Source organism: Centrocercus urophasianus, unplaced genomic scaffold, assembly GCF_019232065.1.
Source record: "Centrocercus urophasianus isolate 14NV4802_14NV808 unplaced genomic scaffold, USGS_Curo_1.0 seq_10, whole genome shotgun sequence".
Lineage (NCBI taxonomy): Eukaryota > Metazoa > Chordata > Aves > Galliformes > Phasianidae > Centrocercus > Centrocercus urophasianus.
In genome coordinates this window covers 83,483,053-83,498,136 of record NW_024884142.1, presented here as the reverse complement: position 1 = coordinate 83,498,136, position 15,084 = coordinate 83,483,053, and the positions used below count along the sequence as shown (strand labels likewise).

General features: G+C 36.6%; 1 protein-coding gene across 1 annotated transcript in view; it reads left to right on the top strand.

Moving 5' to 3' along the window:
- USH2A (usherin) overlaps positions 1–15,084 on the top strand; it is a 371,535-nt gene that overhangs the window by 141,136 nt on the left and 215,315 nt on the right. Inside the window, exons 26-29 of the mRNA XM_042813358.1 lie at positions 307–580; positions 4,157–4,360; positions 4,483–4,563; positions 6,818–7,003. Coding sequence (XP_042669292.1) covers positions 307–580; positions 4,157–4,360; positions 4,483–4,563; positions 6,818–7,003 — 745 coding nt within the window. The remainder of the gene's footprint in view (positions 1–306; positions 581–4,156; positions 4,361–4,482; positions 4,564–6,817; positions 7,004–15,084) is intronic.

The following is a 15,084-nucleotide window of genomic DNA, read 5'->3' as shown; positions in this document are numbered from 1 at the left end:
TAAAAAAAAAAAAAAAAAAAAAAAAAAAAAAGCAAACTAGTCCTGATTCTTCTTTTCATCTTTTCCCTTAGTCCCAAAATCAGTTGTCAAAAAATCAGAATGTGTTCCTACTTTCTGAATTAACTGCAAATTAGCATGGTTTATGTGAACAATTTTTTTGTAATTTCCACTTTCCTGAAGATATAAAAATATCTTTATCCTTTTCTTACTTGATTTTTTTTTTTTATATCTCCAAAGTGCTTATCTTATATTTCTCTGTATGTGGTGCTTTCTTCAGAATCTCTTTTTCTGTTTTAAAATATATAGATTGAACTGAAAAGCGGAATACTAAACGTCTTGCTGAAAACTGGCACTGTCTTTACCCAAGTGGATCTCTGGTTAGGACTGTCTTATTGTGATGGAAATTGGAAGAAAGTAACTGTGAACAAGGAGGGTTCTGTAGTTTCAGCAAGTGTGAATGAGCTGAGAGAGCAGACACTGGAACCCAACGCTCAGCAACTGAAAGTAAATTCTCCAGTCTACATAGGAGGAGTCCCATGGGAGATTCAGAATGTCTATAAAGATCTGGGGTCGGAACAAGGTAAGGTGACAACTCAGAGTTTGTCACATTTCTCAGGAACTTTTGTCACATGCAAGGTTATTGGTGGACCTTCTGCTGCCCAGAACTTAAATTCTTGAATGTGCAACATTTATCAAGTTTAGCAGATAATTTACTGTGTCCTCCCATTCACTGTTACTTTAACTGTCAGTTATTCATACCCAGTCAGCTTTACTTTACTCTTAATCCCTTTGTAATGCTACAGATTCCTTCCAAGCTACTGATAAGTGAAGCAAGCAATCTAGCTGGATGAAACTGGAGAGTGGAGAAATAGGATGCCCAACCAGAAAGAAGATCTCAGATTTTCCCTAGAGCCTGTTCAGATCAGCTTGTTTCTCTTGAACATTTTGTTAAGTTAGCTTCAGATCTGTAATAAAACACAGTGGAATACAGTACAAATATCTTAAATCACTGTAGTGTAGCCGAGTGTTGGCGTGGGTTGCCGAGTTGAAGGCTGATTAGTCCTTTTGCAGGCAGAAGTTGATTATGGTCTAAAAAAAAATCAGTAAGCATGAAATCCTGAATTAGGATTTCAGCTATGTTATCTGGTGATGCTTTTTTGCATTACCAGGAGCAAGAGAGAGATTTGCTGGGTCTCTTTTGTTCTAAGATAGGTCAAATTTCTAGGAAAAAGAGGGAAGTATTAGGTGCAACTTGCTGCTAATAACCTGTGCCTAAGACTTGACTGTATGAAATGTACTCCAAAAAGTGTCTTAAAACTGGCCCTCTTTATTTTGGGGATCTGGATTTTTCTTACTTATGGTGGTATTCATCAGTTATACTGTATTTTTCAGATATGATGGCCAACTAAGTAGCAATCAGTAAGTGATTAGTAGGGAATCAAGTGAGTCTACTTGTTGCAGTGAATATACCTATTCATGTAAACTCTGCAGAGCTGCATTGCAGCCTTGTGGATTCACAGCTACAAATGGGTTGAATCAAATCAAAGCACTAACATTCACAGCTCAAAAATATTATTTTAAGTATCACTCAGCAGTGGATATCATATATATTTTATAGTCTTCCTTCAGGTTCTATATGGGTAATTTTTATGGCTCAAAAGAACTAGCCAGTCATCTCCTGTCAGCATTGCTTTGTAGCAGATGGTATGGGCTCGTCAGTGGATGCATTCTCAGCTCCTGCAGCAAAGAGAGCTGTGATCTAGGCCAAAATAGTCTGAAGTGAATGTCTGAAGTGCATATTCAAACACGTCAATAAACATTACTTTTTTTTCACAAAGGCTGTTCAGCATACTCCAAAATAAAATTGCAGAAGTGAATTTGTATTTAGAACCTCTGATGGCAAAAAAAAATTTTGTGTTCCTGAACATAGATTTAAATGAGCAAGGCATCCACATATTAAGATCTTGGCTTAAGTGAATATTCTTAACTTATGTCTGACCCTATCGTGCTCTCAAATGTATCCTGTCAGTTTCTATCACTGTGACCAATCAGAATGATATTGGTAATGAGAAAATTAGGCAGAAAAGGAGGTAAGGTTGAAACAGGACACAGCTCCATAGGACATTAGGGCAGACAGCTGAGAAAGTAGCAACACCTCTGTTTTGGTTTCCTCAAGTGTTACAAGGTTGTTTTAATTACAATCTGTAGAAAATATGCTTTCAACACTACATGTTCAAGATGAGCTGGCAGGAAAGTCTGTGAGAATTTATATTAACTTATTCTGCAGCTACTGAGCACAAATAAACATTACTTGACATCAGTCTGAAGTCCTCAAATAGTGAGGACTCAAAAGAAAATGAAAGTAATGAATTAAAATATGTTGTATAGTATACATTGCAAACACAAATTAAACAATTGCTCATTTTGCCTAGTAATTAAGATACTTCTGCAGACTGGTATTAATTATTTGCTCTACCACGAAATGTCTAGAAACCGAGTAAATCTCTGTGGAATTGGAGTTGACTTTAACAGAGGTGTGTGCAATAGAAAGAGCAGTTTTTCTTAGTTCCTAACATAGTAAAGAGAGAATTTGTTTTAGAGGATTGTTCAAAATCAGTATCCACCTTCAGTGTCCCGTTCTTTTTCAGGAACTATCTATGAATATTGAATTCTCAATTTAGGTTGTTAAATACGATTATTCTTATCTGCCATCTTTCAGAAATAAAGGCAGTAGAAGTACATAATGTGTAACAGTATATAAAAATATAATACTTTCATAAAGCTAAAACAAGAGCACTAATCTCTGTAAGACTAATTTTCAATTTACCTAGTTAAATCTTAGGTGAACTGCAGTCTTCAGTTTGGTTACTGTTTTCTTTGGTTTTACTTTAACTGCCAAGCACTGAACTTTAGCCAGATCTGAGGCTGTTCCAAAAGTAGTGCCCTCTATTTATTTCCTTAGAAACTGCAGCAACTGTGAAGGGCACAATGACTTTTTGAAAGAGAAAATTTGCAGCTATAACGCACTGTGTTTCAACATAGTCACCACTATAAGCTATGTATTTTCCCCAGCAATGACCAAGGGTTTGCACATTTTGCTTGTAAAAAAAAACTGCATCAGCAGAGGTGACCCGCTGTTGCTGTCACCACTGCTGAAACGCACCACCCACCAGCTCACTGTGCTTACATCCATTGTTTGGTCTCCAAAAAAGTTCAACAAGCATCAACAAATGTCAGTGGGTGTCATTTTTTTCCACATGAAGGAGTTCAATTCCATACCTTTGATTCATGTGTGCTTCCATGTCAGATGCCATTTTGTCAGAGTGCCCCTCTGCTGCCATCTGTCGTACAGTAACAAAATATAATTAAGTGGGAAAGTTCAACATCTACTGCCATACCACTGGCATTTGCACCTGTTGTCATGAGCCAACATCATAAACTAGGAGACATTTCTTTCAAAGCAGCCTCTTATTTTGCATTAATATAATAATTTCTGTGTAAATTAAATCATAGAAGTATGAAGAAATTGGAATAAGTACACCCTGATTTTTGATACACACCACTTTTGTTATTGCAAATAACTAGGTTAACATATTTGTAATGTTGCTGAGAATGTTACATGCACACACAAATATATACATACACACACATATATAAATAGTTACTTAAATTTGTCCTGTCAACGAGCTGTTTAGTGTTATGTTTTCAGAATGTTTCTGAACAGTATACCAGATTTAGACCGTATTGGATTTCTCATCTTTATCATTTCCTGACTATACTTTTAATCTACATATTCTTCTCAATTTATCAAGAAATTATTGTCAAGCAATGGAAAGCCAGTTTTCAAAATCAGAATCACTTTTAAGGTGATAATTTTAAAGGAAGAAGAGGCAGAGCAGAGAACAAATATTTTCTCATAGGATAGAATTGATAACAATGAAAGTACAGTTCTGTAAGGCAGGAATTCAACACTAGAATGTCAGGAATTTTTACCGGCATCATATCTTGAAAGAAAAGAGAGTTTTCTCACATTGTAAGTTACCTTTTTTCTATTATAGTCTTTACTGTTGAAAATATATTTTCAAAAGGAATGAAAGTGATTCTTAAGTAATGACTGAGGCTCTTTATGTGATACTAATCCCTTACTGTTTGCTAGGTTTCGGTGGTTGCATGAAGGATGTTAAATTTACACGAGGTGCTGTCGTTAACTTGGCATCTGTGTCCAGCAGTGCTGTCAGAGTCAATCTGGATGGATGCCTATCAACTGACAGCGCTGTTAACTGCAGGGGAAATGACTCCATCCTAGTATACCGAGGAAAAGAGCAGAGTGTTTATGAGAATGGTCTACAACCATTTACAGGTAACACATTGGTTCCTTAAATGAAATATATCATTTTTATTTTCTTCTGTATTAATGTGTTACCGTGTTCAGTCTTTGTTCTTTTTTTCCTCCCGTCTTTTGCAACTCTGTGGTCTTTGAAGAATACCTTTATAGGGTGGTTGCCTCAAATGAAGCAGGATCAGTATCTAGTGTATGGACGCGTGCCCGTACAAGAGAATCAGGTAAATATAGCTTTAAGGCTTACTTATGTCCATTTTTCTTGTGCTATCTGATATTAGGTTGGAGAAAAGCACATCACCAGAATTTTAGCAGTCTAAGTCATGCAGTATTTCTAAAGGTACTGAAAGTCTTTGATGCTTTGAATAGTAGCAGACTACTGGAACATGTTTAAGCAAGTACTTTCCACATATAATTCAAAGTATTTTCCAAATATATATTTTATTTACTTTTTTTATTGAGAGCAAGGAAATAATTGAACTGCATTAACAAAATAAGAGCAGTCATGTTATGTAGGCAGGTTGATGTGTGCGCATCCAAATTTACATTTACAGGAGTTTGCTAGAGTAAGTAATTGTATTTTCACACATATGACTGAGTGATACTAAACCAAGTGCAGAGGAAGGAGATACTGGAGAATAGCAGGAGCATACTGTGGAAGATGCAAAGCCATATAACTGTGAGATCAGGATCTAGTGCAAGCTTTTTTTTTTTTTTTTTTTTTTTTTTTTACATTTTCTGCACATGCTGCTCAGTGCTGCTGAATAATGTAGATGGGGGAAGGGTTCTTTTTACAAGTAATGTGCAGATTGTGAATATTTAACAGGAAAGCGTGTGGCTTGTGAAGAAGGTTTCAAAGGAATATAATATCTGCTGAACATTAAAGATCATATTTTTCTTACGTTCATGAGGAAAAGTTTCTGCTCAGTGCTTTTACAAACTTACTTTGGCCAGCATGTTTTTAAAGAATTAGTCCTGCATTTTTTTTTATTGAAGTTTTTGTTTTCCATAAATGGAAGCCTAACTGCATTCTCTCAATGCAGAGAATTATTTTGATGAAAGATATTCAGCATAAGATCTTAAAAAAAATGATATAATATGTATGTGAATATTTGACTTGTTAATACACTCCTACGTAACTTGGTGTCATAATTTTTTGTACTACCCAGAAGAAAGAAGGTACATATGTATTGTCGTACCAACTGTCTGACAGAAGTAAGCTTTCCCATAAATTTGTTTGCAAGCTGACCACAACATTGAACAGCTATATGATCCCTCGGGGTGGAGAATAATTGCACTACTTAATTATTTTTGAGTTGGTTTTGTTTTGTCCCTTATGAGAAGACCATCTGCTGTAGAGTACTTTACCTTGCCCCGTGATACACTTCAGGACTAATAAAATCAATATAATGCTGTGGTAACAGAGGCTTTCCTAGAATCACTTTTTTTGTACATGAATCACAACTTCCAAGTATTATCAGAGTTTGCATTGTAGTACTCTTTATTTGAAAACAAAAATGAACAAACAGAACATAACCACATCTAAACCAAGTCTCTGTAGATATTTAATGAAACTTAAAATTATATAAAAACTGGTTATTTGATGGTGAGAAAAGCAAATGATCATCAGCAGGGCTAGGGAGTCCACATGCATTTACAGCAAACTCATCATCCATCATCCTGCCATTGTGTTCCTTGGGCCTTTCCTCTGCATCCCTTGTGCAGTCATCTGTGATGAAGTTGTTACTGGACAGACCTTTACCTGATATAGAAATATATAATAAATAGTAAAAGGTTAAGGGAAATGTGATTTTTTTCTTTTAAGTTAGCTCCTCCATACGTATATTAGCTTAACTTTCCAGATCTTCTAAGCATCTTCGTTTTTCTTTCTTTAATTTCATTTTCATTTTCTAATCCCCATCCTCCCCCAGTACAAAATCAGAGATTTTTACTCTCAGATATCTGTCATTTCAGAGATATGAACATAATTTAAAAAGCTTAATTTTTTGAAGCATTTTGTAAACAAGGATGTACATTTTTTTAGAAATGTTTCATATTTTTGGCAATCTGTGGTTTAGATATCCAACAGATAAATGTCAAACTCTTCTCTGCTGCAGTCTCTTGCATCATTCAGTTGCTAGATTATAATGCCCAGACTTGCTAGCTACATACAGTCCACCTCCTCTTTTTGAGTGATGCTTAAATACGTTTGATACATTAAATGTTTTCAGAAAACCTCAACAAGATGAGAAGGAATGTTATGTAGATGGAGTTTTGATGGTTTTGAAATATAGCTTACACTCAATAGCTCAAGATGTGCAGTCATATTAAATCAGTGCTGAAAAGTTACAACTCTAATAAATTGTATTTATGCTAATGGTTGAGTCTGATTTACTGCAGCCATTAAAAGTGAAGAATAGGGGCAATAGTCTCCTTAGAACTGCCATTTTCTCTATTTTCTATTTTATCCTTCCACAGTTCCACAAAATGTGCCAACTCCCTCAAGAGTTCACAGTATAAATGGTTACAGCATTGAGGTCACCTGGGACAAACCTGCTGGGGTCATAGGTGTAATTGAGAAGTACATTTTGAAAGCATATGAAGAGGATGGTCCCAGTGTACCCATCACTATTGCTGAGCTTGCTGACACGAGTATGCTCACAGGTAAATGTTGTTAAGTACCATTTTCTAGGTGTATCTAATAACATGGCATGTTTATACCTCCTTCTGTTGAACTATAAAGTATTGTCTATTTTCATGTATAAAGAGCATATCTACTTGCTCCAAAAGTAATGTCTTCTATTTATTTCCTTGGAAACTGACAGATGCAAAGAGCACAATAGCACTGTTTGATAGAGCAAACTCTCAGCTACAAAACATTATTTGTCCATGCAAGTCCCCACCATAAGCTGTGCATTTTCACCAGCAATAAGGACCTGCATGCTGCAATTGTAAAACTCTGCACCCAGTGGAGGTGACCTGCTGTCACCACTGCAGAAATGCAACATTCACCACCCCACTGTGCTCGCATTCACTGTTTGGTCTCCATAAACATACAGCAAATGTTGATTATTTTTTTTTCACATGAAGGAATTCAATGACATCCCTTTCCTTCATATGCATTTCCATGCCAGACGCCATTTTGTCAGACTGCCCTTATACTGCCATCTGTCACACAGCAACTACTTCTAATGGAATATTGATGGGAATGTTCAACATTTACTGCCATACCACCAATATCTGCCACTGACATTGTGGGCCAGCATAATAAAATAGGAGGCATAACTTTCAGAGAAGCCCTTGCAATACTGTCAGCACCAATGTATATGCAATGTATTGACTTTGAAGAGCAGTAGAAATTAAAATGCATCTAAATACTGAAAACAAGTTCTATTTAGGCTAAAGTCTTACTTTCTTATTTACTCTTATTTTCATTGTATATTTATTCATTGTCTAAAATTAATTATTTAATTCATAAAAACAAAAAAGCTCTAGTGACATAATGCTCAAAGCTAGTGCCTTGCTAAGGCTTGACTTCAGGCAATATAAAAATTGCAGAAAATACCTTAACCTTTCAGTAGTACATTACTGCTGTTTTCCTGAAACCTGAGAAACACGTGTTCAGTGTTTTTACATAAGTATGTATGTTTTGTGTTGTTTTCTGCTGTAATGTAGACATAAATTTTCAAAGCTAACATGCATGTATTTTTTCTTCAGTTGGAATGTTCTTGACTATTTTTTAATATTGTGCTTGCAACACATAAATTGCATTGGCTTTTCATTATTATTGTCATTTGTTTGATGAACTTTTTGTTTGAATACTCTTTATGAGGAAATGTAACATAAATTACATGAATAGAAATTCGAAACCATATGTTAGTGTGTGTTCAATAACAACAGCTAATTTTCAGAACTTAAATTTAGCTTAATTCTTACTGGTATTATGCCATGATTCTATGTTAAAGTTATGAAGAAGTCTACACTGTGCTGGATAGGGAAGAGGTATACACATGCAGATTTCAGGAGAAGAAAGATAAGTCATTCCTTTGTATTATATAGGATATTAAATAGATCCTTCTCTTTTTTTTTTTTTTTTTTTTTTTTTTTTTGGTCCATTATAGCAGGTAGGTGCTGAATAATGCAAAATTAAGTGACCATAAGAACTTAAAAATGACTCTGTTCAACCATTGTCCTCTCTGATAATGTCAGATTGTAGATTTTTGGGAATATGACATAAAGTGAGTCTTGCTGTTAATGTAACTTCAGTTGGTAGTTTGTCTAATTCCTCATCTGGAAGGTGCATCTTCACCACTGTGCATAGTCGTAGTATTATCTTTCTTAACCATTTATGGTTTTGCTTCTCAAGACTTGCTATGGCAGTAAGTTTTCAGATTCAGTTTTGTCTGTGTGAAAGGAGTACTTCCTTTTGTTATTTATAACTGCTGCCTGATATTTCAGAAATGTATTTCCTGGTTTCAGTGTTGTATGAAATATGTAATTCAAACCCTCATGCAGAGGTCAGATCTGAGACAACTGGAAAACTATTTCTGTTAAACCACTGCTCCTGATGGGCATGGTTTTGCCTTTACCCCATTGATTTCAGTGCAGGCTACACAGAGAGATTAGTTTGTGAGCATTAAAAAACGGCTACCCTCAAACATGAGAGATAATGGGGAAAATAAGAAATCTCAAGTGGTGAATTATTAACAGTGTTTTTTGAAAACTGGACAGTTCACCTCCAAGAGCAGATTCACGATGTGTAGATGATGAGCACATAAATTCATTTAAATACAAGCTGAGGACTATCAAGGATGTTTGAGCAAATGTTGGAGAATGTTTACTTAAGCATTCTAGACTCATGTGCTGCTGGACATAACCTGTAAGGCAACTCTATAGTAACAAAGGGTGGTGGTGAGACAGTAAAGACTGCTTCTTTTCATGTGTCATAAATGTGGCAATTGCAGTTTTGCTGCTGGTAACACAGGATAAGGTATGGCATATGGCCAGAAACGTAATCACTATACATTGGTGTAGCACAAGTTCCTGCAAAATTTAATTTTCAATGATGTGTGTTTGATCCATGAGTTTTTATATATAAATTTAAGAGGAAATGAGAAGTAAAAAATCAACATGATCTTTGGCTGGAGTACTGAAAATGCCAAGAGTTTTCTCTCATTATAATTCTAATTGTCATAATTTTCCTATTTTCTTAATTTTCCTCTTTTATTCAACAGTTTGGTTTTTAAACTAAAAAAAAAAAAAAAAAAAAACAAGCTATACTTGGAGAGTATTATGCCATCATGCCTCAAAACTAATTTTGTACATATTTAAGAGTGTTGGCAGTACAGGAGGAAGCAGAAAGAGCTGGAAACAAACAGTTGCTACCCTTACTCTTATATTGTAGCCTGCTGGGTAATCAGCATTTGGAAAACAACACAAATCCTAGAAAACATTCACAGTCACCAAGAGCTGTGAGACTGGTCAGAATGGTAAATGTAATGTGATTTTGTTACCTGATGGTTGGATCTTTGACAAGTTGTACTGCACTACAGGAGAATTCTGCAGTGCAAGGAGTTAAAGAGAAAATTACAAAATGCTTAATCATAGAATCATAGAATGGTTTGGATTGTTTTACGATAACCTACTTCTAACCCCCTGCTACAGGCAGGGTCACCTCCCTCTAGACTGTATTGCTTCCAGCCCCATCCAGCCGGGACTTGAATACTTCCAAGGAAGAGACATTTATAACCTCACTGGGCAACCTGTTCTAATGTCTCAACACTCTCATGGTAAAGTATTCCTTCCTAATATCTAATCTACGTCTAGCCCTCCTTGAGGTACTGGAAGGCTGCTAAAATATCCCCCTAGAACCTAAGCTTCTCCAGGCTGAAGAGACCCAGCTCCATCAGCTTGTCTTCATAGGGGAGAGGTGCTCCAGCCTTCTTTGTGGTCCTCCTCTGGACCCACTCCAACAGCTTGATGTCCTTGTGCTGGGGGCTCCAGAGTTGAACACAGTACAGTATAGAATGCAAAAGACATTGAACAGCAGCGGTCCCAGTATCCATCCATGGGAAGCGCATCTGATTTGCCTTCAACTGGATTTTATGTCACTGATTATAACCTTCTTGGTCCAGCTATGCAGCCAGCTTTCAATTCACTTCACTGTCCACTTATCTGTACTTCGTCAGTTTGTCTGCAAGGGTGCTATGGGAGACAGCGTCAAAATCTATACTAAGGTTGAGATAACATCTATTGCTATCTCTGCATTTATGAAGCTTTTCATCTTATTATAGAAGTCTATCAGGTTGTCATATCAGTTAGGAAAATCTAAATCAAAATGAGCTCTATAATTATTCAGCGGTAATTTCATCTTCTTTTTCATGTGATCCCTTATATCACTGGCTCCCAATATAGCTGGCTGCAAGTTGCCTTCTGTGCTTAGGCAGAGAAGATTGTTTTCAAAAGTTGATTTAAACGTATAGTTTCGTGAGATAGTTACTAACTGGCTGCAGCTGTGGGAAGGTTTAGAGTGTTCAGTCACTTTCCCATGGGTGTCTCATTACATCTAGAAGAGAATGAAGAGGGGATTATTGCTTAGCCTTAAGGCTTGTCTGGTATGTTTTACAAGTTTTACCATCAGAAAATTAATCCAGCAAGGTGATCATTTCTCATCCTTATCAATTAATGCTCAAAATACACACAAACACCCTGCTGTGTGACACAGAAAATAGCTCATGAGAAATAACTTAAGCTTCTCTTTGTGTTCTTCTTGACTCTCAGTGTTTAGATTAGCATTCTCACGCACTCTGTATCATGTGCCATACCTTCTGTTTTCACAAAGGGTTCCTGGTTTAGACACAGTATTCGGATAGAAAATGACATTTGCCTTTACCTGTCCCAGCAAAGATGCCTCTGTTGTCAGGCACTTAAGAGAAATACATTTTATAATTCAAACTGAATACATTTTATAAATCAAAATCATAGCATTCAGGAGATCCAATTACAGGCAATGAAGAACAATAGTGAAAGCTGCAAATGCTAAGATATTCAGCAAAAGAATTCACAGACATTTTGTATTTCCATTAGAGTTGGGGTTTTTTTTCAGTTTCACATGGTTACTGTAGTTCTTTGTACCTATGTCTTTACCACAATAACCAAGTGCCAAAGTTGTGGCTGCACACATGATAATGAGAAAATCATTATCAGTTTATCCTCCAAATGCCCACAGTTGCCATTCCTTCTTCCCCTTGAAATGAGCTTATTATTTTTTTTCACCTTGAAGTCCTTTATGCTTGGCAGTTGACTATCTCAGGAAAAGTTAATTTGATGATTTGATATGGTTAATAAAAGTGATAAGGCTGTGCACTGGCTTTGGAAGGTGGGGGATTTCCTCTCAGAAAAGGAACTCAGGCCTTCCTACCACTGAGTAGGTTTGCCAGTGGGGTAAAGGAAAGCTCACTGCCAGCCTGGAAAATGACCATGTTTAAAGAAAATACTCCGGAGGAGAGCTTCTCACTCCAACTGAAAGGATGAGGGAGACTTCTGCCAGGCCTAAGCTAGCAGTGGATAGTGTCTGTATCTGCCTGGCAAACCCCACTTTATTTTGCGAAGAGGCTTAGAGCAGTAGTTTTTGGGTTGCCTGCAGGCATGCACCATCACCTGCTGCAGGGTTTGGGAGTTAGGGGGCTGCAGGAGCAGCCTAAGGGCCAGGCCCTGCAGTGCCAGATGCAGAGCCCCTCAAGATCTGGGGCACTGGTCAACATGGGCCAGAATATCAGCAACCAAAGCAGGCCACAGCACAGGCTGGTTAGTGCTGGACTGAGGGGGCACAAACCAACTACATGGACGTCTCTCATGGAGATGTCTGCAAAATGCTATTGTCTTTTGGGATTTTACAGAAGGTGTTGTACCAAAATCTTGGTAATGATTAGGGATGTGATGCTTGTTGCTGGTATGTTTTCTACCCATAGGTTTGCAGAGGTTTGTTTTCTTTGTCTCACCCACATATAGGCACATCTCTGTCAGTGGAAGGAGCTAAAGGAGTCTACAGGCATGTACAAGCAGCTGCACCTGAGCCTCTGCTCGGCTCCTTGTTTGACTGCTGCAGCTAATGTAACATAGGGAAGCCAATAGATCTGTCGATGTCCATTAGGTTCCTGTAAATTGTCAGGTGGTGCTTGAGATCCTGGTGACTCTAAATCAGAGTGGCAGGACATAGGTTCTTATCTCTTTTCATTTAGCAGGCTTTAGCAGACTAGCAGCATATTTTTCAATATATGCATTTTTTTAAAGCATGAATGATATTAATATTTTGCATTACTAAGGTTCTAACTTGATTGAGTTTAGACTGAAGTGAATCTTGTTTACAGTCCATTGCTGTTCTATAAATTTATTCATCTGAAATGCAAATTATCTGATCAAATTAGCCTGAAAATTTTATCCAAATTACATCAACACTTACCTACATTCTGATACTTTTACTGACAAAGAAGAAATCAACTTCCTAATGTTTGTGAGAAATAAATGGATTGTTAGTATCTTTTTATAGACAGTTTGCAAAGAGTTAAGAATCTTTCCTTTGCAGACTTTTAAAATTAATCATGAAGTAGAAAATTAGCAACGTCAAAGTTATCTGGGAGCATCAAGAGGAACAAAGTGATAAGTTCTTATAAACCAATTCTTTCTGTGGTTAAGCAGTGTCTGGTGCTAAATGAGACCATTCGGTTATGGTGTTCGGTTATGGCAGATTAAAGCAGCCAGAATTGTTGTGTGTAGTGAAGGAATTTCAGCCTGCCTTGAAATGTTGCAATTTGAATTGCATCTTTGAGACCACTGGAGCTTGTGCTTGGTTGATTAAAAAGAAGGAATTGCTGGGAAAAAGGGAAAGGGATCTTCCAAGTCAGTAACCAAAGCAAACTTCTATGTTCATTTTGATTCAGTCTCTGCTGATGGTAAAAGATGCTTAAAAATGCAGACGTATGTGACAGATTGATGTGCACAGGCTTACAGCTCAGAGAAGGCACACGTACTTTAACAGTTTTTGCTACAATCTGTCAAAAAACACAGTCAGTTGAGGACTTCCTTTTCTGGTCAGTGGACTGTGATTGTGTACTATGGCAATGATGCATCTCAACACACAAGTGACTTTGTTAGACAGATGCTGTATGACCTCGGGCATTCAAGTTGGCTAGATAGTTTAGGTTTGGGGAGAGAGGATTTGGTATGTTTTTGGTTTTTTTTTAGCGGCTCAAAAAAAAGCATTATGGTACAACTATAAAGTAGAATGTTGTTTCAATTGCACAATTTGTATTCTACAATTAGTCCTTATGAAGGTAGAGTCTTAGGGAGGAAATGTAAAAGTCTGGCAAGGAAGAGTCCCTCTGGCAAAAACAAATGGAAATTGTGTGGATAAGTTCTGTGGTTGACTTTGGGAACCTTTATGTTCAATAGCAGAGCAGAATTTTCAGGATTTATATAAAAGTAGTTCCTGGGTATGATTAAAATTATCTAAATTTACCTGTAAAAAAAAATTGAATTAACCTTGCAAAATGTTCTCTTCCACCATCTTGAACAACTGTTTTTTGTTTTATTTTGTGAAAAGAGGAAAATAATTCTAGAATTTGTTACAGCTGTAAGATTAGCCATTTTCTGTGAGTTGTATGTGGGTGAGTGGGCTTTTCAGATTAAACTAACCTCAATTTTTATTTTTATTCTAATATACAGAATAATAGCTCTGAGTTACCACCAGCAAGTGTGCCATCTCTGAAGATTAGGTGATGTTTTGAAGTAACATCCTATACAAGAAGGATAGTATATCAGGGAAGTGAAGATGCTTTTAGCACAAATTTTTAATTAGATGAGGAAATTATTAAAATACCATACTTGTCTTTGAACCTGTTTTTCAGTGTTTGTGAACAGAATACTACCCTCATACCTTAATGGTAAAATAATTATTTTCCTTGATGAAAAATACCACTTTTCCATTCTAAATCTACTGGAATGTTGTGGCAGAACCTTCTAAGTATATGACAACTTGCTTTTCGATATACTGAATATAAGAAATGTCTGTTTTATGGAGAAGTGAAAGGGAGAAGCTTGATATTTACCCTTTTGATATAGTGTCTGCATTATAAAGAATGGGTTGGTTATAAAGATGCGACTCATTCTGACCAGTTAACATATCTGTTTTATTATAAATTCACTGTTGACCCTTTTCTGCTGTCCATGTTGATGTTCTTATCCCTTATCCACAGGAATGAACATTTTTTACTCTGGTAGAATTCTAGCCCCCAACTTCAAATATTGCAAATAATTAAAGATCATTTAAATAAAAGTATAGAAAATTAAATGCTAGTTTTGCATATAAAGTGGGCTTAATGTTCTAGGTGTGATTCCAGATCACTCTTTTAGACTGTTAACTTTACATTCATATTTAACAAATGACATTATTCAGTTTCATGGGGTCACTGTGTCAAAATGTCTGTGTTAGAACTTAAATTTATTTCCAAAGGTTCTTTGAATGGGCAGATAGGAGTGGTGTGTTAGAATGATTTACCATCTCTGATTCCCTGTGTGGATTTTAAGGCTAGGAACATAGTCTGTGGTGTAAATTCTAAGTCTGGGTGGATTCAACTGCTCTGGAGTGGCAGATGGAATGAATGGAACTCACATCTCAAATGCGGGAGTCTGACCCTCTTATTAAATATTGATGGTCCCTCTAATTCTATTTCCTGATCAAGGTGACA